General features: G+C 38.9%; 1 protein-coding gene across 1 annotated transcript in view; it reads left to right on the forward strand.

Moving 5' to 3' along the window:
* Nucleotides 1–23,351, forward strand: part of LOC131240035 (uncharacterized protein At3g49140) — a 67,012-nt gene extending 43,661 nt beyond the window's left edge. The window contains exons 11-12 of the mRNA XM_058238043.1: nt 1,522–1,617; nt 23,181–23,351. Coding sequence (XP_058094026.1) covers nt 1,522–1,617; nt 23,181–23,294 — 210 coding nt within the window. The 3' untranslated portion in view covers nt 23,295–23,351. The remainder of the gene's footprint in view (nt 1–1,521; nt 1,618–23,180) is intronic.
* The last annotated feature ends 4,177 nt before the right edge of the window (nt 23,352–27,528 follow it).

A 27,528-nucleotide genomic window follows, 5' to 3' on the forward strand; every position in this document is an offset into this window, starting at 1 on the left:
GTCCGATACGACCCCTTATCGTGTATCATATCGAACTGATATAGATACGATATGGCCATATCAACTGATACGATACTGATATTCAGAACTATGACATATATACATATATGTATGTGACATATATGTACATATACATATATAAAGGCTTGTATGGCCTAGATTGCAGATATACATCACGTGAAATGAGTTCTCAAAGGGTTCTCATGAGATATATAATGCATATATACACACATGCATTATATATGTGTGTATATATGTATATATACACATATATACATTACACACACAAGTATACATGTATATATCTATAGGTGATCTTCATGGTGGGGCCAAACCATTGGAAGGGATGAATGTCACATGCAGTCGGTTGGAAGCTCAAGAATACTTGATCATTAGCACCCCACCTCAAGCTGGAGCTTGGAGATCAAGGAGAGATGATTTTCTCATCCATGAAATGCAGTGAAGTCATTGATAACTTCACATTTACTGCTGACGACAAAATTGGCCTGATTGAGTATTTACAAGGCAATGGTTAGTGAAGGCACTGAGTAATGCATCAAGAAGCATGATAGAAATAATTGATTCAACTAGTCCGGTTGAATTCCAATTATCACTATGGATGGAGCACCCTAGACGATGCTTATGTGATACACATATGAACACACATGAAGATTGGGGATTGCTAAAACAGGAATACTGGAGAATTGACTTTTCCCCTTCACAAAACTTCAGGTGTTATTTGGGGATGGATGGAATTTTCAGGATTGCTGAACTGGAAAAGTTGTTTAAACAGCACCCTTTCCGGTTTATTGGAATTTCTATAATCCACGAAACTATAGTGTTCTGGAAGTAGCTAATGCTATTTTCTCTCTTCCTAAAGAGTGAAAATACCAAATGTGTGTAAGGTCTATATACTTATAAATTGCTAGCCATTCCATTTCATATGAGTTAATGTCCATGTTATACTTCTATTATGGAAGAGTGAGAAGACATAAATTTTAGAAGTGGGGAAATTTGCATGATCTTATTTGCCATCCGCAACAGAAACACAAAATTGCATAGACTAAATTCATTGGCAAAATGAAATGTCAACGCTGAAGAGATCCATTATTTTCTTCCTTAGACAATTTAACACCCATTGCAGTGGTGGGGTTCAGGTCAACCTGAACTTGATTGATGCAACCCAATTTCGGGTTGAGCAGATTTGGAGTTGGGTTAGATTGGGTTGGGAATCATCACGTGTTTGGATCAGGTTGGGTCGAGTATAGAGGACTTTGGATTGGGTTCAGGTTGGGCACCTTGGGTTGGATTTCCAGTCAGGTCGGGTTGGGCTTGGGTTGACCCTGAATCCCACCCAAACTACCTGAGTTGCACCTCCTGGTATATACTGACTGATTCGCTTTTGACCTTGATTTAATGGAATAGAGTTCAAGGGCAATGCTTTACAAATCTTGCTATGGTAGATTCAATCCCCTGCAAGACTGTGTAATTGGCTAAAAACTGTCTTTCTGTCCTGTACAGGGTGCAAATCTTATTGGCGTGGACAGTCTTGGTATGGATGTAAGAGCTTTCTCTGGGGTAGAAGCCCAGACAATTCGTTTTTCATTCAATGCTCAGGTAATTCTTTCTTCTTTAATACAAAACATCAACTTTATTTTTCATTCTATTTAAAAGTGCTTTTGGTTGCACCAAATTTTGCGAAATTTTATGATGTTTCATGATTAATCAGTCTAATTTGGTGCAAAATGTCATGAAATTTCATGATATTAGGTGCAAGTAAACACACCATAAACTTCACTATATTTTTCGTTTGATAGATTAAAAATTTAGATCTCTCTCTCTCTCTCTCTCTATCTATCTATCTATTTACTTTTTTGCAATGTGAGTCATTCATGATGCATCCAACTGGATGAATGCTATTCATTCACTGAGGATGGGCCTATGTATGGTGGAGAATTATCTGCATTGTTCCCCAACTTCGCAAGTTTACTACTGGCCTTTGATTTTGTTTGTTTGGATCTTTTCACTCTTTAAATGCTGTGGAAATTGCATCCAGAGCTTTAGATTAGTGATTTCAAACATGTCATGTAATGGCCACTAGAAAATTCTTACTGGATTTGGAAATCAAAGTTGGAGTGGGTAGTTTAGGTTCTCTTTAATGCTTAGGAAAGAGTTCTCTTAGTCCTTGGCATAGTTTGCCTACCAGGATTCAGCTTGGGACTTGGTCATCGGGTCCGGGTCTACTCGACTCGGTGGGTTGACCATGCGGTCAAATAATAATTTATTATTATTATAAAATATATTGACAAATACAAATAAAAGAAAAAAGAAATTTAAAAACATATTATCAAATATGACAATGCAAAAATGTAACATTATGAACTCCATCTTAATGAAATAACCAGATGGACTAAAAATAGAGAAATACTTGACAAGAAATAAAAGAAAAGAAAAACAGTATACAAGAAAAAAATAATCTTCTGTGAAAGAAAAAAGATTCTTTACTAGATCCCTTCTTTTTCTTCTTCTTCTTTTTTCTAAAAGAAATAGATAATCAGAATAATATTAAAAAAAAAAGAAAAAGAAAAAAGGGTTTTCTTCTTCACAAAAAAAGAAGAGAGAATTAAAAAATAACAAAAAAAGTTCCATCTCTTTTACCTTTACTTCTCTCTTCTTTGTCAATGAAAGCTCTAAAGAAGGGAGGGAATTGAAACTTAAAAAAGTTGGTAAGGGGTTGTTGTGAATTATATGTGTGCATGTGTATTTTGTGGATGTAGCTGGGCCTGGGCCCATTTGGCCAGCAGGGTCCCTTTTAGGGGGCGTTTGCCGCATATAATTAGATAGGATTAAGTGGGATGGAATCGAAAGTACCACCATTTAAATCCCACACCACGTTTGTTTTCTTCAACAACTGTTAGGTTTACATTCTGCCATTATTCTCTTTATTCTCTGGATCAGTAGGATCAGCTGGCCAGTTGGGCCATTATCATGCGTTGCTGGTCAATGTGGATGACATCGCTGTAACGTGTTGAGATTTACTGTCACTTGGGTTTGTGACCTGTTGCTGCTCCACTGTTGATGTTTTGTGATTGGCCCTGTCACAGCCCTTGGTGCCTTTCGCAAGTTGGTGGTTTGCGAATTTCGTTCTTGTTTGAATAGCGTGATTTGATCAACATGATCTGCTGGCAGTTGGGGACCTTTTTTTTTGCACATGCACACACAGCCCCACACATTCACGCTGCAGTGGGATTTCACCACCTATGGTTACTCGAACCCTTGACTTGGTGTTGAAAACTCTTGTGAGTCTACCACCGGGGACCATTTGTTATGTGTGGTGTGGATCAAGGTATTCCTTAACGGAAATGGTCGCTGTAATGGCCACCACCATTACCTTTACGATACGGGCTGCAAGAGCCGTTATGGCTCCCGTAACGGCTGTTATGGTCTCTCCTTTTTTATTTTATTTTTATTTTTATTTTTAATTGAAAAAAAAACCCAAAAAACCTGTATCGGCCTTGTCATGGACTGTTACTTACAGGGCCATTACAGCCTTTATGGGGGTGTAATGGGCCGTTACAGGGTTTGTAACGGCCTTTATGGGCCATTTTTGCTGTAACAGCCTTTATGACCCCGTAACGTGTAATGGTTGCCACCGTTTCCTTTATGTAACGGCCATTACGGCACATCATGACCGTAGATTGCTGTTCGTTTTGCATCTTAGAAGTGTTTATCCTTCTTTGTTGCTGTGGAAATTGTGTTTAAACATATTGAGAGATGGTATTGTGATCAGCAACTGCTGCTGGTTAAGTTGTTTGGTTGGTGTTGCTGCAAGTGTTTGTTGCTGGACAGTGAGCTGCATTGCTGGTGGTTGGTTGGTTTTTTTTTTTTCTTTTTTGTTTTTGTTTGTGTGTGTGTTGAAAATTCTTGGTATTTGTGACTGAAAACTATGGACTCCAAATATGATGTTAGCAAGGTATCCCAAATCGGTTATGTATCGGCCGTAACGGCCGATACGTAACGGTAACGGTGGGGCCCGTTACGCGATACGGGGGCGTAATGGGCGATGGGCCGATATTGTAACTATAACGGCTGTTACGGGGTTGTTACGGGCCATAACGGCCCTCTTTGGTCAAGAACGTGGGAGACGGAAAATGCAAAAAGAGGAAGTGTGAGATCTGACTAAGAACTTATTTTTTCAGTGGTACTAGCTTTTTTCTCAGTAGACATGTGCTTCTTCGTTTTCTTCTTCTTCTTCTTCTTCTTCTTCTTCTTCTTCTTCTCTCTCTCTCTCTCTCTCTCTCTCTCTGTTCTTTCCCTCTCTCTTTTTTCTTCTCTTCTTTCCCTCTTTTTTCTTTTCTGTTTCCCTCTGTCCTTTTTTTTTTTTTTTTTCTTTGCAGGTGTACCACACAATTTTTTTGCAGGTGTACCACACACCAGCTTAGTTGTTGTAGGTATGTGTCATGCTAAGACGAGCGCTGACACTGCTCGAGCTTCGAGTTGTACGAATGGTTCAAAGGAGATCAAAGTTATATGGGCTCCACAGTGATGTATTTATTATATCTACACCGTTCATCTATTTTTAAATATCATTTTAGAGCATTACCCAAAAAATGAACCGTATCCAAAGATTGTCTGGACCACACCAAAAATAACAGCGGAGACGATGATTTTCACCGTTAAACAATTCGTAGGCCCACCATAACATTTATTTTCCATCCAATCTGTTCATAAGGTCAAAAAGACTTGAATGAAGAGGAAAAACAAATTTCATATTGATCCAAAAGTTCTGTGATCCCAAAAAAGGTTTCAGTGGTAGCCGTTCAATCCCCCACTGCTTTTTGTAGTGTGGTCCACATGATAATTAGATCTATATTATTTTTCGTGTCAAGCCTTAAGACGATCTCGTCAAATGAATGGATGGTTTAGATATAACACATTCATCACGGGTAGGGCCCAAAAAACTTTGACACGTGTGCTACACTTCACAATCCGAGTCCCGCCTAATTCGGGCCCTTAAAAAATTGTACACGAGACATATATTAACTTAAAATTTACCAATTAAATTATGAACTGTAATTGCTAACTCACAATGCCAAAATCAAATTATTTGAATAGTTTTAATTGTTATTTTGTGGACTTTTATTTTTTAAAATAGGGCCTTTTGATTTTTTTTATGATTCACTATCCAATAAATGTCCACCAATGCATAAGTGGGATAATGGCAATAAATTGCATGAATTTGAGGCTAATTTGGGGCATAGATTGGTCCTCCAAGTCAGACTGAAATTGGCAACGCCATCTACCTAAATTTAATTTCATTTTTTTAAAGAACTATTGGGAGAAAGATTTTAAATTGTTAAGTATACAAATTAGATATTTAGAAAATTAAATATATGAATTTTGTAGTCAAATTCAGGTTACCTGGTTCAAAAATTAATTGGACAGTCCGATACAACTTCTCACCAAAGAGTGGACCGTTACACCACCATAAACATGTTCCAATTTATAAATGAATGCATATTTGGAATGCTTAGAATAATCCGGATTTAATCCATATTTTTTCATATTTTTTTGGCAAAAAAAAAATTGCGCCGTTATGGGCCGTTATGCCCCCGTATCCGTATCGGTTTTGGAGGACACCTTTACGCTAACCGATACCCATATGGGATACCTTGGATGTTAGAGCAAACAACCAACACATTATCTCAGCTAAGCTGAGAGGGTGTTGAAAACTATTTTCCATGGGCCTGTTCAGTTCGAATTTCTCTTCTTTCCAAGAGAAGATTAAGACATGTTGTAATGACCTAGATAAAATGTAACCAATTCATGCATGCCTGCACGTACCAAATCAAACCACACACACCATGCATCCTTCACATGTTGCACATGTGACACACATGCGAAAGAGAAAAAGAAATAAATGGATATAAATACAAGTAAAAAAAAAGTATGAAACGTGGGAGGTCTAGCATTTCAATTCACTCTACCCATCTGGACCATTCAAATATCATGGTACTCACCTTTATCAGCTAATCAATGTATCCTCACATCAATCTAAACCATTCAAATAGTTCAATCCCTGACCTACTTCCCAATAGATGGTTAAATCAATCAAAATCATCCAGTGGTGAACCGTATTGTCTGGACTGTTGAATTGGAATCTGCTACGTTGAGTGCCCATCTAAAAATCTAAACCATTCATCATTCAAACCATTCATCTAAGCATACATCTAATGAACGGTATTCTAACATCAGATTTTGCTTATGTGCACATTATTTTAGATAGATGTAGAGGTATTAGCATGAGAGGTGACAACATAGGTTGGAACTTTTTAGTATTAGTATTAAATATAGTAATGAAATTGGTATTTAATATAGGAGTTTTAAAAATTTTATTTTTTCATGCATGAAACAACAAGACTCAAATTTTGCTTCACATATCAAGCATGTGCATGCACATTTATCGCATAGGTCCTATAAATAGGGTTTAGCCATGAGCTTACGACATGAGTGTGGGTCTAGTAGAGTTTGAGTGTGGGCCCACCCTTAGAATTATAAAACAATAGTCGGTGTGTGCATGGTGCATAGGTGTGAGTCGGTCAAGACTTGATTTCAGACATCGTGCACATTGAGTGTGTATACATCGGGTTTGTACTGCATAAGGATTGGTCCCGCACTTCAAATCAGGTAGGTGATCTTAATTTAAAGTTTAAAATTTTCAGCTTATTACTATGTCATCTTATTCCAAATTTTAATAGTAATATTGCTTAAATTAATTATTTATATGATTGATCTTTTTATTTAAAATTTATTTAATTATTTGGCTTAATTGTTGAAATTTTGAAATATACCTTGAGACAATTGTTGAATTAAATCGGTTTGGTTCATAGTAAAATTTTAATTTAATATTCAAATTATATATATATATATATATATATATAAAAATATATATATATATATATATATATATATATATATATATATATATATATAATGAATCTTAATTAGCTTAGAATATAATATAACTTAATTAATAAATTATTGAAAGTATAATTTAATTTAAATTAAAAAAATCAAATTTTAATTCTAAACTTTTAGAAATTAATAATCTAAATAAATTTTGTTATAAAAAAATCAAATTCATTAGCTTTGGAATTTATTTAATAAATCAGATTATAATTTGATTGATTTAAATCAATTTTATCCCAATTTAAATTTAAGTATAAATTTATTAAATTTTAATTAATATTAGAATAATAAAAAAATTATTTGTTAAGTTTATGTTATAATTAAAATAAATTCTAAAATTTAGAATTTAGTGAATAAAAATAAAAATAATTTGCTTTATATTAATATGATTTATTATATTATTTAAATAAAAATTTTGATTTAATTAAAGTTAGAATTTAAAATAAAATTTCTTATACATTATCAAATCTCAGTAATTCCTAAATTTGATAATAGTAAAAAAATATTTTTTTAAAGTATTTTAATTATTAATGTTTTGACGAAATTATATATAGAATTATTAATTAGAAATAAAAATTTATATTGTTGATATTTTGAGAATTCAATAATTATCGATTTTTATAATAATTTTTAAGAGAAGTAAAAGCACGTGAATAAATCCATGATAGCTTTATGCTCATATTTTCAATTGTGAAACAATGATTCATCTTATATGCATGTCTAGCATTCATTGAGCATTGATATTAATATGTTGAATGCAACGTAAGCAAGTAGGGCGATCGTGTCCCTTGAGTATAAGACCCTAATGCCAGCAAGTGGGGCGATTGTGTCCATCGGGTGAAAGACCTTAGAACCCATTGGATCCTTTGGGGTCTCCTTTGTGTACGGCGTATGAGTACAATTGTGTGCGCGGACATACATTAGAGGTACAACTGGAGAAGTAACCTGACCAGCTAACGTATAAATGGGTCCCTCACCACGGGGTACCAGTGCGTGGGCGTTAATGCAACGTGGCCATCCACTAGGGTACGGTGTTGTAAGCGATAACGGATATTGTTTATGAAAATTCATGGAAAGTATCACATGCATAACATATTTACGATTCTAGTGCTTAAATTCATGTTATTTTATTATCTGTATAATTAAATTCATGTTCTTTTATTTCTTAAAAAAAAAAATTAAATCAAATTATACTTTCAATAATTTATTAATTAAGTTATATTATATTCTAAGCTAATTAAGATTCATTATATATATATATAATTTGAATATTAAATTAAAATTTTACGATGAACCAAACTGATTTAATTCAACAATTGTTTTAAGGTATATTTCAAAATTTCAACAATTAAGCCAAATAATTAAATAAATTTTAAATAAAAAGATCAATCATATAAATAATTAATTTAAGCAATATTACTATTAAAATTTGGAATAAGATGACATAATAATAAGCTGAAAATTTTAAACTTTTAAGTTAAGATCACCTACCTGATTTGAAATGCTGGGCCAAACCTTATGCAGTACACACCTGACGTATACACACTCAATGTGCACAATGTCTAAAATCATGTCTTGACCGACTCACACCTATGCACCATGCACACACCGACTATTGTTTTATGATTCTAAGGGTGGCCCCTCACTCAAACTCTACTGGACCCACACTCATGCCGTAAGCTGATGGCTAAACCCTATTTATAGGACCTATGCAATAAATGTGCATGCACGTGCTTGATATGTGAAGCAAAATACGAGTCTTGGTGTTTCATACATGAAAAAATAAAAATTTTAAAACTCCTATATTAAATACTAATTTCATTACTATATTTAATACTAATACCAAAAAGTTCCAACCTACGTTGTCACCTCTCATGCTAATACTTATACATCTATCTAAAATAATGTGCACATAAGCAAGATCTGATGTTAGAATACTATTCATTAGATGTATGCTTAGATGGTTCAGATAATGAATGATTTAGATTTTTATATGGGCACTTCACATAGTAGATTCTAATTCAACAGTCTAGACGATATGGTTCGCCATTGGATGATTTTGATTGGTTTGACCATCTACTAGGAAGTAGGTCAGGGATTGAACTCTTTGAATGCTTTAGATTGATGTGAGGATATATTGACTAGTTAATAAAGGTGAGTATCATGATATTTGAATGGTCCAGATGGGTAGAGTGAATTGAAACGCTAGACCTCCCACGTTTCACACATTTTTTTTTTAAAACTTGTATTTATATCCATTCATTTCTTCTTCTCTTTCGCATGTGTGCAACATGTGAAGGGTGCATGGTGTGTGTGGTTTTATTTGGTACGTGCATGCAATCATGCATGCATGGATTGGTTACATTTTATCCAGGTCAATACATTCTTTACCCTTAGAAGAAAAAAAAATTTGTCCTCGAAATTTAACATACCTATGGTGTAAAAAGTTGTGGGTATTTTTCTCGAATTTCATCCTCGCGCTCCTATGAAGCTTCTTCTTTGCCGTGATGTCCCCACTGCACTTTTACGAGTGATATGGTCTTGGTTCGAAGTATTTGATCCCTTCTGTTGAGGATACGAATTGGTTGTTCCACGTATGTGATGTCTTCGCGAATTTCTAGTGGCTGCCAGTAAATAATGTACGACGCGTCCCTCTCGTACTTTCGTGACATTGATACGTGAAATACATTGCGAATGCCGGATAGCTGTGAGGGTAGAGCTAGTTTGTAGGCCACAACACTTACTCTCTGCAGGATCTCGAACGGCCCGATGTAGCGTGGTGCTAACTTCCATTTCTTCTTGAATCGCACTACTCCTTTCATCGGTGATACCTTGAGTAGAACGTGATCACCCACAAAGAACTCTTTAAGTCTTTCCTTCGGTGATCCGCGTAGCTCTTCTGCCGACTTTGTGCCGTACGTAGGCGATCCTTAATGATCCGTATCTTCTCAGTCGTTTCCTGGACAATCTCTGGTCCAAGCATGCTTATTTCACCAACTTCAGTCCAACAATTTGGTGACCGACACGGTCTTTCATACAATGCTTTATATGGTGCCATACCGATGCTAGCTTGAAAACTATTATTATAAGCAAACTCGACAATGGTAGATGATTGTCCCGGTTTCCTTTGAATTCGAGGATGCAAGCACGAAGCATATCTTCAAGGATCTGATTCACTCGTTCAGTTTGTCCGTCTTTTGCGGATGAAAAACAATGCTGAAGTTGAGTGATGTCCCCAGAGCGTCTTGAAAGCTCCTCCAAAAGTGCGACGTGAATCTGGAGTCTCGATCGGATATAATAGATATGGGAATATTGTGTAGTCTAACGATCTCCTTGATGTAAAGCTTACTCAAGTCGTCTAGTGATGAAGAAATATGAATAGGGAGGAAGTGTGCAGACTTGGTTAATCGGTCAACAATCACCCAAATAGCATCGTGATTGCATCTGGTCCTCGAAAATCCCACTATAAAATCCATGGTGATGTGCTCCCAATTCCATTTTGCAACTAGCAAAGGCTGAAATAACCTTGAAGGTTTCTGATGCTTGGCTTTGACTTGTTGACATACGTAGCACTTAGACACGTAGTCAGCAATTTCTCTCTTCATGTTGTTCCACCAATATTGTCGTCGAACGTCGCGGTACATTTTCGTCCCTCCCGGGTAAATTGTGAACTTCGAGTGGTGTGCTTCATCTAAATTTTCCCTCTTCAATTCAGGAATGTGTGGAACGCATAATCTTCCTCAAAATCTGATTCCATCAACAGGGCCTACTTGCCATTCTGAGTTATCATTTCCCACTGCTTCCGCTATTCTGGCTTGTAGCCAGGCGTCATTCTTTTGTGATTCTATCACTCGACTCACCAGAGTGGGCTGCACCACTATGTTGCTGAGATAAGCCCGGGGACTATCTGCTCTAAGTTGAAGATTAAAATCGTTTATTTTATCAAGCATCTTCCACTCTTGAATAATTAGAGATGTCATAAGTTTATTTGTCTTCCTACTTGATGCATTGGCCACAAGATTTGCCTTACCCGGATGATAACAAATATTAAAATCGTAATCTTTTAAGAATTCCATCATCTCCATTGTCGCATATTTAATTCTTTTTGGTCAAAAAGATATTTTAGACTCTTGTGATCAGAATATAATTCAAACTGCTCGCCGTATAGATAATGTCTCCAAATCTTTAGGGCAAATACTATCGCTACTAGTTCCAGATCATGCGTAAGATAGTTCTGTTCATGAGTTTTTAATTGCCTCGATGCATATGCGATTACTTTCCTCATTGCATGAGAACGCATCCTAACCCTTGTATGATGCATCACTATACACAACAAATCTTTTTCCTTCAACTGGTAAGGTTAGAACTGGAGCTGAAGTTAACCGATTTTTCAATTCAAAAAAAGCTAATTCACAATTTTCATTCCATTTAAAATGCGTGCTTTTTCATGTCAACCGAGTTAATGGTCTAGCGTTTTTAGAAAATCCTTGGATAAATCTCCTATAATATCCCACTAAACCAAGAAAATTACGCACCTCTGTCATATTCTTGGGCTGCTCCCACTTCATTACTGCCTCGACCTTTGATGGATCAACAGGCACTCATTTCTTTGAAACCACGTGACCCAAGAATTTCACCTCCCCTTTCCAAAAGTCACACTTTGTTAACTTAGCATACAACTGATTTTCTTTTAATGTCTGCAAAGCGATCCTTAGGTGTCTCACATGATCCTCTCGGGTCTTGTAATATATTAAGATGTCATCTATAAATACCATCACGAATTGATTCAAATACGGTTTCAAGACCCTATTCATAAGATCCACAAATACTGCTGGGGCATTCGTTAGACCAAAGGGCATCACTAGAAATTCGTAGTGGCCATATTGTGTCCTAAAAGCGGTTTTAGGTATGTCCTCGCCTTTAATTCTCAATTGGAGATATCCGGACCGTAATTCTATCTTCGAGAAATATCATGCTCCATTCAACTGATCAAATAAGTCATCTATCATTGTTAATGGGTACTTGCTTTTAATGGTCGCCTTATTAAGTTGTCGGTAGTTGATGCACAACCTCATAGACCATCATTTTTCCTCACGAATAAAATTGGTGCTCCCCACGGTGATGTACTTGGCCTAATAAAACCTTAAGTCAGGAGTTGTTGAATTTGTTCCTTTAGTTCCTTCAATTCGACTGGAGCCATGAGATACGGTGCTCTAGAGATTGGTGCGGTCCCCGGTACAAGATCAATACAAAAATCTATTTCCCTTCGTGGCGGTAATCTTGGAATGTCTTGAAATATTTCTGAAAATTCGTTAATGACTGGGATTTGTTTTATTCTTTCTTCTTGCAAGTCCACTTTCGAAAGAGCTGATAGGCTAACTAGTGCTTCTCTCCTTCATGTCTCAAAGAACTGTAGCGGCGGTCGCCCATCAACGTTTAAAGTTACCATATTCTTGAAGCAATCTATTTTGGCTCGATATAAGGACAACCAATCCATTCCTAGGATGATGTGGTATTATCTCATCGACATAACTATAAGATCGGCTCTCAATTCTACATTCTTAAGCATAATCGGAGATGATTTACATATCTGACCTAAGTTTATTGATTTACCAAGAGGGGTCACAACCAGTGTTCGAAATATCGGTATCGCACAATGTATCGCACCCTTGAGATACAGATACGTATCGGTTATCGCATGTATTACGTAATTTATCGCACCTTTTGAGAAACATTGGGAAAATGGTTGAATTTTTAATGAAACTTCAAGAGAACTATACGTATCAATGATGGGGACATGAAGTGACATCACCAAGTTCTGAAGGGCCCACCATGATGTATGTGTTGTATCCACACCGTCCATCCATTAGAAGATATCATTTTAGGCCATGAGAAAAAGAATGAGTCAGATCCAAAGCTCGAGTGGACCCCACCACAGAAAACAAAGGAGAGAGTGACGCCCACTCCCACATTGTAAAACATCAGACCCACCAGTCAATACGAGCCACTACTACTCTTCATATTTCGGACTCCCCATTGCAGAAAGTTCCTTCACTTAGAAGCTAGATGGGTCATGGTGATGTTTGTGAGTAATCCACCATCCATTTTAGAACAAAGAGCCAAAAATGAATAGGATCCAATTTTCAAATGGGCTGAAAACGTAAGGATTGAACATCCACAGTTGAAATATTCGTGGGGCCATAAAAGTTTTGAATCAGGTTAATATTTGTGATTTCAGTTCATCTCAGCTCTGTGGGCCCCACCATAATGTATTTGTGGGAAAAAATAAATATCTGGTTGGATGACAAACAAACATCACTATGGGACTTAAAAAGGTTTCAACGGTAGAAATTAACAGTTTCACTGTTTCTTGTGGTATGGTCCACTTGAGTTGTGGATATGGTTCAATTTTGGGCTGAACACCTAAAATGATCGGTAAAAACAAATGGATGGCATGGATAAACCACGTGCAATCACGGTGGGTGAGATGAGATTTTATTGACGGAAGCGGATTGGCTACTCCACTAGCCAATGGCTGAACCATGATGTATGTGTTTCGACGTATCCATTTTTATGATATTACGACCTATGGACCACATTACAGAATGAACTTAAAAACTTTGTTTTTTCCCTTCATCTCGACGATTTGATGTCAAATAAAAAGTACGACCTTAGGAGGATTTAAATGATGGATATCCAATCACCATTGTTCTCTGTGGTGTGGTCCACATGAGATTTATATCCCTCTATTTTTGGGATAAAACCATCTACGGAATGGATGAAATACGTTGAGTGTCGTGGGGAGTATCCAATCTGTTTAGTCATTGATTGACGAATGATCCACACCGTCTATACATTTGAAGAGATCATTGTAGCAGATCCAGAGCTCGAGTGAACCCCACCATAGAAAACAATGGAAAGAGTGACTCCTTTAAGGTGGGCCCTTAAAATTCCTAAATTTAGGGATCAACCCCCTAAGTTTATTGAGTACGATAAGAGCGTACTCCGTAACCCACCGCACAATCGAAAACCCCTTTTCACCCCATCTCCGCGCCCTTCTTCTTCATTTTCCCTCTCCTTCACGCACGCGGAGGTTCCGACGATCGCGGCGGCGGCGATTCTCGTTCCGAAGGAAGGGGTTCCTCAATTTGGCCCGATTTCTCGCCGGAATCTCCGAGAAATCCCCACAGATATATCGTAATGGCCCACCTCCGATCACCAATCTTTGAGGGTACTCTCCGATTTCTCTTTTTTTTCTCTAATTCAAATTTTTTTAATTCTCCACCCATACGCGAGATAAATGAATGCGACACTTCAAAATCAAATAATACTCTAGCTAGAGATGCGAATATAATGATGGTACCTTCGACTACATCCCCGGTAGCTTCGATGTCTATTAATGTGCTCGAGTCTATCGGTGGTGTTGGATCTTCACATGGGGGTGTTGGATTGTCGAATTCATGCGTCGTGTCATCATATGGTTGTACTGAGTCCTCATATCCCTGTGCTGGGTTATCATACTGTTGCGTAGAGTCATCGTACAACCTAGTTGTGTCGTCACTAGGTTGCAATAAGGCGTAAATGCGACCTTGAGCCTAAGGACGAGGTACTTGACCTCCCCGTCTCTACTGTTGAAATTGCGAAGATCCATGCTGCTGTTGTGCCTGATGAGGTGGCCTCTGATATGCCAATGGTGGCCCTTTTTGAGGTGGTCTCGAATGTAGTTGAGGAGGTCTTTGTGGGTATAGATGAGGCGGTCTCGGATCCAGTTGAGATGTTGCGAAATTTTGTGGGGGCCGCTGATATGAAGACGGTGGCGCGTAATGCTGCAGTGGCTTGAAGGATGATTGTGGCAATCCTTGTTTCTGTGGGTACTGAAGTCATTGTGGTCGAGGGCAATTACAGGAGTTGTGACCCTCGAGTTTGTAGTTATAGCAGACTCCTGAAAATTGAGTGAATGTTGTACTGGGGCTGGTCTGGCCATTGGTGTCAACATCATCCTCTGCCTTTTGGCTGCATCTTACTGGATCGGCGACGTGTGCGGAATGGTTCTGGCACTACTCTTTGCATCTCTCTTTTGATCGCGATTCCTCCAAAATTCATTAATATCTTTTTCTACCGCCAAGGCACGCTCTAGAGCTTCTACATAGTTTTTAATCCTAAAAGGGGCTAATCTACTTCGAACTTGGCGTCGTACTGACGTATTGTCATATTTCCTTGCTCCGAACTCATGAACTCTATCTTCTGGTTTTATATGTAAAGAGGAAGGTATTTTTCATCGAATTCCTTACAGAATGAAGTCCAGGTCCATACTTCAACTCCTGGATTCGTTCTAACGACTGAATCCCACCAGTGGTCTACCTCCCCTTCTAATATATAAATGGCTAGCTCCGCTTTCTGGTATTCGTCGCACTTCATAACCGTAAAGATATTTTCAATTTGCTTCTTCCACCCTTCTGCCTCACTTAAATTAAACCCGCCCTTGAATATGGGCGGCCTCTGCCTTTTGAATCTTTTTAATAAGGCTCCAGTCCCTTCATAGGTAACAAGCGCCACTGGGTTTGAACTTCGCGCCTGGTTTTGCCTGACCTAATGTCCCACGAGGATTGTAAGTTCTTCTATAGCCCTGAGGATCCCACCAATAAGCGGTCCATTTTCATTAACGCTGGGAGTAGGTGTTCCTGGTGAGGCTTTGTCATTCATGTTGAATTCTACCATGACCTATGATTATTTAAACAAACAAGCTTGAGTATACCAACATCTAAGCGAGACATGAGATGTTAAGGTTTTTTTTTTTTTGGATATTGTTATGGGAATGCATCCTAAGTCAATGTTTCTATGTAAAAATCTCCTCTAGGTCCTCAGTTTGATCTTAAACCTGGGCTCTAATACCAACTTGTCACGCATGACACATGTTATTGAGGCCGGACCTTTAGAGGAGATTGATACCTATTCCCAATGGAAAGAAGATGACTGTCAGGTGATGAGTTGGCTCCAGTGTTCGAAATATCGGTATCGCGCAATGTATCACACCCTTGGGATATAGATATGTATCGGTTATCACACGGGATATATCGTTTGTATCACATAATTTATCGCACTTTTTAGGAAACATGGGGAAACATTGGGAAAATGGTTGAATTTTTCAATGAAACTTTAAGGATTATTAAAAAAGATCTTAATACACATTTTTCAATCATAAAGTCTCAAAAAAGAAGTGCACATAATAGGTTTCCTTTGTATATGGTCCTAAGCTATGCGTTGTTCGATTGAACTAATACAACTATATTCAAGATCCACCCCCCGTCCATCCATTTTTCCATATCATTTCAAGACATTATGCAAAAAATAAAGTAGATCCAATAATCAGGTAGACCATACCATAGGAAACAATGGTGATTGAACATTAGTGGGCCACAAAAGTTTTGCACTTAAATATGCTCTTATAGTATTAAATAAACTCTGTTGGGCCCACCGTGAATGTACATGGTTTATCCACATCGTCTATCCATTTTTCTAGCTCATTCTAGGGGTTGAGCACAAATTTGAAACTTATCCAAAGCTCAAATGGACCACACAAAACAGTAGGAATAATGATTTCCACCGTTGAAACCTTCCTAGGACCTACAGTGATGTTTATTTTTCATCTAAGATGTTCATAAGATCACAAAGACATGGATGAAAGAAAAGAACAAATATCAGCTTGATCCCAAACTTCTTTGGCCCCAAGGATTTGTTAACAATAAATGTTCATTTTGCACTATTTTCTATGGTGTGGTCCACTTGAGCTTTGGATATGCTTCATTTTTAGGCTAAAACCATAAAATTATCTAGTAAAATGGATGGATGGAGTGGATAAAATACATGAATTATAATGGGCCCCACAAAGTTTACATGAATTATAATGGCCCCACGAATATTTCAAGTGTTAACGTTCAATCCTCACGTTTTCAGCGCACTTGAGTATTAGATCCTGCTCATTTTTTACCACATGTCCTAAAATGATCTCACAAAACAGATCAACGGAGTGGATTCCTGGCAAACATCATAGTGGGCCCCACCTAAGGTTCCAATAGCAGGAACTTCCTTGGAAAGGCTTTAACAAGAAATCTGCGTTCGGCACTGACGCTGCTCAAGCTCGAGCTGGACAAACATTTCAATGTTACAAGGCCCCACAATAATGTATTTATTATATCTATACTGTTCATGCATTTGGAGAAATCATTTTAGATCAAGAAATAAAAAAATGAGTCATATCCAAAGCTCAAGTGGACCACACCACAAATAACAATGGGGACTGATTGTCACCGTTAAAACATTCGTAGGGCCCACCATAACGTTTATTTTCCATCCAATCTGTTAATTTGGTCACACAGACTTGGATGAAGAGGAAAAATAAATATCATATTGATCCAAAACTTCTGTGACCCCCAAAAGGGTTTCAATGATAGATGTTCAATCTCCCACTGCTGTTTGCATTGTGGTCCACTTGAAATTTGGATTTGTCTTATTTTTCGGCTCAAGCCTTACGAAGAGCTTGCCAAATGGAGGAATGGTCTGGATATAACACAGCTCATGGTGGGACCCACAGAACTTTGTGATGTCAACACACCAGCTTAATCGTGTGTGGTACGGTACCCCTTTCCTTAAAAAGGGCTCGTGCACTCTTCTTCCTCTTCTTCTTCTTCTTTTTTTTATTTATTTATTTAAAGCAGAGAGGGTTCTGGAAGGCCGGAACCCTAAAATTTCTTCCAGAACCCTAAAATTTCTCCCATATCTCAAGTATCGGCGAGGATTTCGATAGATTTCTCTTCAAAATCGGAGATTTTATTTGCGGTAACCTACTTCGATTCGAATGGCCCACCAAACGGAAGCTTCCGATCATGGCGATCTCTTCTATAGTTATCAAAATCCATCGTCTGGTTTTGTTTTGTTTGTTTTTTTCCAATTTTTTCGGATAATGACGCTACCCCGAACAATATTTGGCCCTTTTTAAAAAAAAAAAAAAAAAAAACTTTTTGGTATCTTTTGAAGGATATCGTATCGCTGGACTGCGATACCAATAATATCGGCCGATAGTATCGATATTTCGAACACTAGTTGGCTCTTCTATAGTATGGAAGAAAATGTTTTTGACAATTTAATGAATGGCGAGTGCTAATGAGGTTTGGGATACCATGCAACAACTTTACTCAAACGAGAAAAACATATGTTGCTTGTAGGATATTTTTAAAGAATTTCAGACAAGGAGATAGGGAGAAAACCTTCATGAACACTATGTACGATTTCAAGGTCTGTTTGATGAAGCTCCATCTGCTCACCACTGATATTGCCCAACAACAATGTTAGAGAGAATATTTTTTGGATCCCTACTCATGGCTTAGTGGTAGACTCGCAAGAGTTTCAACACACAGGTCATGGGTTCAAGGGTACCCATTGTGGTGTGTGTGTGTGTGTGTAAAAACAAAAAAAAAACACAATATTAGAGAGAAGAATCTGTGGCCCTTCTCCTTGCCACAGTTTGCCCTAATCTCGAGCCAGTAAAAGCACAACTTCTTGGGAGTGCACGAGTTCCGATATTGTCTGATGTGTTTGCCCGAGTGTTGTGTGTATCAGCCCCTCGTCATCTTTTTCTCTTGCATCTAGCGAGAATGCTTCCCTTATGTCTAGTGGGGTTAATAATGTTAGTGGTGGCCGTGACAATTGTCATGGTGGTTGAATAGGGGGAAGAGGTCGTGGGCAGCTACTATAAGAAGACCAATCATGCAGTCGACAAATGTTGGGATTTACATAGGAAAACTGAGGCCCATCCTTCTCCACATGCCGGCCCAGCACTATGCACAAACAACTCTACCACTACCAGTGGAAATTCTTCAGGCACTGGCAACGTTGTGGTGCTCTCTTGTTTTGATCTCAAGAAGCTTATCAGCAGAACATGATGCCTGACTCAATTACTTCTTCCTACACCTCTCTTGCCAACTCCTGTAATGCTCTAGCCACATCCTTTGGTTCATCACCTTGGGCGAGAGTCTGGGGCCACTGACCACATGATAGGTTACCTATCTCTCTTCACATTTCCCTCCTGTTTCTCTTGCAGATGGCTCCTTGTCTACTACCATTGGAAAATGGGTCATCTCACCCAGTACAAATATGACCTTTCCCTTTGTCCTTTATGTTCCCAAGTCTCCTCTTGGTTTACTCTCTATGAATCAATTGACAAAGCATTTAAATTGTTCCAGAATCTTTTATCCCTCTCACTGTGTATTTTAGGACCTCAAAACAAAAGAGATGATTGGTGGAGGGTGTGAGTTGGGAGGCTTCTATTACCTTGAACCAAAAAGAGTTGGACCAACTCTTAGTGTGAGCAACATCACTTCTCTATAGTGGCACGTTCGGTTCAATCATCTGTGTAGTCTCTTAAGAAACTAGTTCCTACTTTATCAAATACGACTTCAATAAATTGTGAGGTTTTTCAGTTAGTGAAACATTGTCAATCTAGTTATGTGCCTCAACCCATTAATCGTAGTCATGCACCGTTTCTTTAGTTTGCTACAATGTGTGGGGTCTCATTTGAGTCCCAATTCTGCATAATTTTCACTACTTTGTTACGTTTATTGATGGCTTTTCTCATATGACATGGGTTTTAATGATGTATGATAGATTGGGGGTGTTTGAAATGTTTAAATTCTTTCATTATGAGGTTATGAATCAATTCCATAAAGAGATCCAGTGGTTTGGATTTGATAATATTTTAGAGTATTTGTCGAATTCATTCCACAAATATCTTGAATTAGCTTGGATTAGCCACCAAACCTCGCTCGCTTACACCTCCAACAAAATGGTGTTGCAGAAAGGAAAAACCACCATCTTCTTGAGGCAGTAGGATCTCTCTTCACTCACATGTATGTCCCCAAACGTTTCTGGAGTAACACATTACTGTCCTTATTGGCTGTCATCTAATTAATATGCAGCTCTCAAGTATTCTTCATTGTCAGACACCCTTCTCTTTGTTGTTTCCCAATATACCACCATTTGCTTTACCTATTTATGTGTTTGGCTGCATGATGCTTGTCTAGAAAAATAGTGAGAAGTCGGATAAACTAGACACACCTGCAATGAAACCTGTGTTCCTTGGCTATTCTTGCAACCAAAATGAGTATAAATGTTTTGATCTGGTTATTGGTTGTCTCTATACTAGTGCTAATGTTCCCTTTTTCGAACACTCCATGCTTCTCCACCCCTTCTCGTGAAGGGGAGTTGGTGTCTGATGGTCTCCTTCCTGCTCCTAGACCATTGGGCAACACTGTTCCAATATCATCTACTCCTGCTTCAACATCTCAAGACACCAGGGAAGGTACAATTAGCTCACATGTGCCACCATCGTCTTCCTCAATTGAGGTTCCTCCATCCACTCCATCACAACCGGATGTTGACCTACTGATTGCTCTAAAAAAGGTACTCGATCGTGTACGTTACATCCTATGATGCAGGACAATTAACCACTTGCTCTAAAAGCTCGAACTGTTAGAGCATGGCGAATTAATCCCTTTATCTCATAGCCCAGGCCAAGTCCATGGGTTAGGTCATCGGCCAAACCCTCCCCGTGAGCCCCAAATCCATGGGTTCCGTTCCCTCGTTGGCCCCAAATCCATGGGTTCTACATCACACAAGTCACCCACCTCACACGGGCCCCAAATCCATGGGTTATGCGGGCCACCCACCTTGAGTGTGCCCCTGCATCCCATAGGCCACCCCACTTGAGCCCGGTGTGAAAATGCCCCCACATTATCTTGTCTGTAACTTTGTCTCTTACCACCCTCTTAGTTGTTCATCCAAAGCATATTCTTTAGCTCCATCGCATGAAGTGGTCCTTACTTCACACTGTGATGTGCTAGCTCATCTTGGGTGGTGGAGAGCCATGGAAGAGGAGATGTCAGTAATGCGTTGAACTGGAACACAGACCCTGGCATCTTTGCCACCTGGAAAGAGAATGGGTGGTTGTGGGTGGTCGTGTACCATATATACCAACCTGATGGCTCAATTGAACGCTTAAAGGTGCATCTTGTTACTAAAGTCCACTCAAGCCGCTGGACTGGATTACGAGGAAACTCTCTCTCCGGTGGTTAAACTAAGTTCTGTGCGAGTTTTACTTTCTATGGCAGCAAACAGGGTGTGGTGTAAGGTGACCTAAGTGGGGCATCAAGAATGTCTTCCTCAATGGTGACCTAACTGAGGAGGTTTACATGGAGCAACCTCCTAGGTTTGTTGCTCAAGGGGAGAGTGAGAAATTGTGTAAACTTAGGAATGCCATTTATGGGCTCAAGCAGTTTCTTAGGGGGCATAGTTCGAGAAGTTTTGTTGTGTGTTGATTGTTTTTTAATATCACAGGTGTCATATGGATCACTCTATGTTTGTGAAGTGGGCATCTATAGGAATGGTGGCATTGGTTGTATATGATATAATCATCACTAGGAATGATGAAGATGACATATTAAAAGTGAAGAATCATGTCAAGGAACAATTTTAGACTGAGAATCTTGGTCTTGTGAGTTATTTCCTGGTGATTGAAGTGGCCTAGTCTGCCACTGGAATAAACTTGTCTCAAAGGAAGTGTCCACTGGACTTGTTGGAAGAAACCGGATTATTAGGATTCAAATATTGTGATGTCCCAATGGATCCAAATTTCAAACAGCAAGTTATCTGATGACGGGAGTCGTTTGAAGACCCACAGGGGACAAGAGGATAGCTCGGAGGCTTATCTATTTGACAGTCATTCGACTAGATATTTCTATGCCGTTAGCATAGTGATCAGATTCATGCATCAATTGAAAGTACAACATTGGGAGGCTGTCGTACGTATCCTTCAGTATATGAAGAACACTCTAGGACGAGGCCTTCATTGCAGATCTATGAACATCTTGAGGTCAAGTTCTATGCATATGCAGATTGGCCTGGTTCAGAAAATCCACATCTGGATATTGTATCTTTGTTGGAGGGAATTTGGTAACTTGGGAAAGCAAGAAACAGATAGTTGTTGCTAGGTTTAGTGTAAAAGCTGAGTTACAGAGCTCTGGGCCATGCTGTCTACAAGCTACCATGGATCCAATCTCTCATCTCTCCTCCAGGAACTTGAACTCGTCGATGGAGGGCCAATGACTTTCTATTGTGACAATCAAGCAATGTCACATATAGCCAGTAACCTTGTCTTCCACAAATGTACGAAGCACATAGAGGTGAACTGTCATTTTATTAGCGGGAAGATTGCCTCCAAGGAAGTCACCACAGAACACGTTCCTTGTAAAGTCCAGTAGGTGGATATCTTCCCCAAACCTTTGCCTTGGTCACAAGGTTCATTCATCATTAGCAAGCTGGGCATGTTCGATGTATACACTCCAGCTTGAGGCGGAGTGTTGAGAATTGTATGCATGCGTATATATTTCTTGCATGTAATTAGGTCCGGGCCTGGGTCATTGGGCCAGCAGGGCCCCTTTTTGATACTTAGTTTTCTAATAAAACTAAGGTGAGAATGTTGTAAGGTTTCCTGCATGTCTCTCCCTTTTAGTTTTCTAATAAAATTAAGGTGAGAATGTTCTAAGGTTTCCTGAATGTCTCTCCCTTGCTTTCTCCTTTTGCGCTTGTGCACACTGCCCATCTAGTGGGCTGATTGCTGTCCATGGTGTGGGATGGTTTCTACAAGGGTAAAAAAGTAGAGGGAACGAAGGAGGATAAAGGGGGCTGATTTAATGTTTTAGGTTAGTACTCTTTAAAATTACAATAATGCCCTTCCTAGACTCACTTGACTCGTTTTAAATCGGCCTGCTCAACTAACTCACTCTTTGACTTGGGAAACCTGGCCTGAGTCTAGAACAGCCCTGGTTCTCCTGATCCAGTGACCGGGCTGGGTTGACTGGTCCAAGTCCCAGGTCAGCTTTCCTGGTTTGCAAACTACACACACACACACACACACAGAGGCACGCACTCACGCCAAAGTGGGATTTCACCACCTATGGGTATTGAACCCCACAGCTCGTGTTGAAATTTCTGGGAGTCTACCACCAAGGCAAGGATAAGAACCGTCCTGGTTTGCAAACTATGGTCCTTGGTATTCATTCTAGTTCTAGAAGAATCTCAAGGTGCCCATTATTGGAACTCTGGATTTTAAATTCTATAATACTTATTTTTTCTTCTGTTTGGAAACTGATTATATGCAGGCAATGTCAGAAAGTGCTGCAGAAAAGAAGATAAGGCGACTGTTGTTCCCGCGGAATTACCGTAAGAATTATAAGACCTCAAGTGATGGCCGTAGAGACTTTGATTCTTTTTAAACTCTCCTTGTTAACATCAAATAAGTAGGTTTTTGAAAATAAGTTTTTGAAGCTCAAGATCTCTCCCTTTTGCCTCTTGGGTTCCAAGACACACATGCACATGCTGCACTCCCAGGTAAGATTGAATGAAATGGCAAGAACCAGGCTATTCTTCAGGCAGGGCTTGTTGTGAACTTTTAGTGGCCCAGAAAAGAGGATTGTCCACTTGGCAAATGTGTAGCAAGTGCATGAAAGAAGACTTAGAATATGAATATGAGAGAGAGAGAGAGAGAGAGAGAGAGAGAGAGAGAGAGAGATGCTCACCTGCGCATCTTCTTAAGTGCACACCTTTGCACACGTGGCAAAAGGAAACAGTTTCCTCCCTTGATTTGCATTTCTGAGCCCATGACACCTATGCAAAGGTGCGTAGGTGCTCACGTAAGAAGGTGCGCAGGTGAGCACTCACCTTGATTTGCACCTCTGAGCCCAAGACACGTGTGCAAAGGTGCGCGCTACGTGAGCACCCCCCGCACCTTTGCACACGTGTCATGGTCATAGAATCTGAACTGTCAACGTGATGCAGCACTCCTTGAAACCACATAAGCCCAACTTTCAGCCCGATCCAAAACTCTGGTGGGCCATGGCAAAAGGAAACAGTTTCCGCGATTTGCATTTCTCTTTGATCACTAGAGTTTTGGATCAGGCTGAAAATTGGGCCCATAGGGTTTCAAGGGGTGCCGCATCACGTGGACCGTTCAGATTCTGTGCCCATGACATGTGTGCAAAGGTGCACATGGGTACTCACATAAGAAGGTGTGCAGGTGGGCATTCCTCTCTATCTCTCTCTACACACACATGTAGCCCAGTTGATGAGTGGACCGGTCTGGTTTTGGGTCATGTTCACACATGGCCTCATTTGATGTGTGGTCTGGATCCTGCACAGGCCATGTTGATATATCTTCCATGAATTTCCTCTGCAACGTTGTAGCAATTAAAGTACAATGCTCTAGCTGTAACGTGGTACAGAACTGTTCAGTTTGTATAATGACATCAATGGTTCAACGATCCAAACCGTTGATATGATGGCCCCCAACTTGGTTGTGATGCACCAAAAATTCCCAATATTGAATTTTCCTAGCTGTAGGATATTTGGCCTTTTTCTTGGTTGAATGTGAACCTGTAGTGCAATTTTCTGTTAGCCATCTATTTGTGGTCCACCCATTGAAAGGTTAGGATTGTATTCTCCCAGTACAAGAGGGATTTGGGTGCATTGCCAAAGTGGGCCTCAATAATATAAAACTGTTTGAATCATTGAGCCATGACCCACTAGAGAACTAGAATCCTGAACATGATACCATCATTAGGCCAGAGCATGGAATGATACCTCATGAACTGAAACTTGAAGACCAACTAGTAGAACACTGCATAGCACGGTGGTCAATTTCTTTTAACATTTGATTTTGATTTTGATTTTATACATGTGGCCCTGCTGCCTCCTTGTCATCTGTACCCGATTTCGGGAGCAGGCTTCTATAAAGTGTCTATGTGATCATTAGGTGGGCCACTAGTCAGATTGTAGGCCAGTATGATCATCAGGTGGGCCACAATTATACATACTATTGTTCTATTTCTCTTAAGCATTTCATCTTGCTTTCGTGCATATGCTGCCCACTTCATTATCATATCTACCTGAGACTAGGCATTTGGAAAGTGGCGATTGGCAGAGATGAGTGACTCCGATCTCATTTACGTGTGAAACTAAAGAGGGAGGGAAAAAAAAAACAAAAAAGAAAAGCAGCTTCTGAATAACCCTTTTGTTGACATCACCACTTTAACTACGTGTACTAATTTTATTTTATTTTTTAATTTTTACTTTTGTTGAAATTGATCGAAAACGGTTGACAAAATCCCAATGAATGTGAATTTTAGGTTGCCTTGCAAATAGTTTTAAACAAAAATTCACTCCCAATAGAGGATCCAATGTTTCCAATTCGGCTAGAATGAAGATAGCGAACGGCCTACAATTCAGCAAATGTCCATGAAGCATGCATGCCCACTCAAATCTAACTACATGTCACGTGATTGAAGTGTCTTTAGTTTGAGGTACATGCATGCCAGGCTTTGATGACCTATGGTTTAACTAAAGGTATGACCCTTGGTGGAGTAGAATAGTGAAAGAGGATTATGTAGCTGACCCGCAATTAGTCAGTGTTAAAGCCCCTTAATATACATTGATATACCATCTTCTTAACCACTCGAGCTTTTAGAGCAAGTGGTTGTTTGACGTCTTCTAAAAGCTCGAGCTGTTAGAGGATAGTGTATCGATGTATATCAAGGGACTTAAGCAGTCCCAATCATAATTCAAAAGCCCAAAAACTGGACTGGATTCAATTTCCAACTGGGTTTGATCGACTCGATGTGATATTTAATTGTTAAATTGATGGGTGTATTTAAATATTAGTGCCTATTTAATAGTTATGAATATAAATATTTACATGAACAATTAAAGATGAAGTGCATGAGTAGGTCGTTAAGTCTAATGATTTTCCCCCATTGGGTTTTTTGAATCTCGTTCATTTCAATTTCAAGATAATTTATACGAAAAAAGTCTGATCAACAATTTGATACATACATCATGAATTGCTTATGATTCTTAAGAATCACTTTTGTTTTGCAATTGTAACCATCCCATCCATGGCTTAAAAATAAATGGATGGCTGCAGAAAATAGGGCCAGATCAAAGATGGTTTGGATCATCTGATTATGATACCCTACAAAATGTTTTCTGGACTTAAATGGATAGATCAAATTGTTAGAATCAACCGATGCAACTAGGAGCATTATAAGTCATAGTGCTCCTAGTTGCACTAAAACACTGTAAGTTACAGTGCTCCTAGTTGAATTGGGATCCAGACTGTTCATTATGTCCACAACACATTTCATGGGCTACCATGCAAACATCACATCAACCAAACAAATATTAACTACTGATCGATAGCCTTTAATATGGACGGCCAAGATTGTATACATGAAATAGGTCAAATCATCAATTTGATCCATCTAATTGTTAGGGCTCATCATGGATTGCTTGTTATTCTACCAATTCACTTTTGTTTGAAAATCGTAGCCATCCCATCATTAACTGAAAAGGATGATTAAATAAAAGATGGATTAGATCATCCGATTAGTGTGATGTTGTAATTTGTTTTGAACTTAATAGACTGTTCAGACCAACCGATTGGATCGTCCAAGTTCGTTGTTTCCACCAGGAGTATTATAACTCAAGTGTACTAAAAGCATCGGAGCATAACCCTTCATATAGAGAAGATATTTAACTCTGAGGACACTTTTAATAGTGAGATGGCCAAAATTCCCTTAGTCTATTTCCACTTTAGAGATGTAATGAAGTCTTTAACAGCCCACACGTCTGAGTCATGACAGACGGTGGGGATCTGTTCTCGCCTTTGAAATGGCGGGTGGGTTCTCTGGATGATGCATGGTGAGACTCGGAGTTGCAACTAACCAATAAGCTTGGGATTTACGGCTAGATATCGTAGAATCACAAGAAGTTAGAAGCCAAAAACTTCTTGATCTGAAAGACTTGTAGTTTGGTCTATAAAACCGAAATTCTAAATAAAGGCTCTGGTGATGGAGAAAAAAGGTGTCAGGCAGGCAGACTTTTATGATGTAGAGCAGGTTGCGGACAATTTCATGGCCAAGATGGATCAGAAAAAGCTTGATTGGAAGCAAAAGTAATTCGGACTGCCGGGACATTAAAATAGATCTATCTGGCAAACTGGAATGAGTTATGCGATGTGTCATACATGGTTTTTGGGTAGGATGAGCTACTTTAGCTACCCAACTCAGTAATGCCAGGTTGCGCACACCAAATTTGCGAAATACCATCAGATTGACAGTCGAATTCCTGTTTTAATTTCATTTTTTCTATTTATAGTAAGTTTTAGTTTGAGTATTATTTATGGTAAGTTTTAGTTTGAGTATAACTCTTCATCCATTGGGCTTTAGGAGTTGTGACCAACATGAAAAGTGCTTAGTATAATTAGGAGAATTACATGGTTGACCCAAATAGGACACATACCATTTTTGGCTAAAAACCATGCGCACTAGTAGGAATCACAACCGTTTATAAATAGTAAGTTTATTATTTATAGTAAGTCATGGTTTCTAAGAGTTTTAGTTGTAGTTTAATTTCGAAACTTCTTTTAAGGCTTAGTATCCCTATTTAAAGAGTTGT

This window comes from Magnolia sinica, chromosome 3 (genome assembly GCF_029962835.1).
Source record: "Magnolia sinica isolate HGM2019 chromosome 3, MsV1, whole genome shotgun sequence".
NCBI classification, from domain to species: Eukaryota; Viridiplantae; Streptophyta; class Magnoliopsida; order Magnoliales; family Magnoliaceae; genus Magnolia; species Magnolia sinica.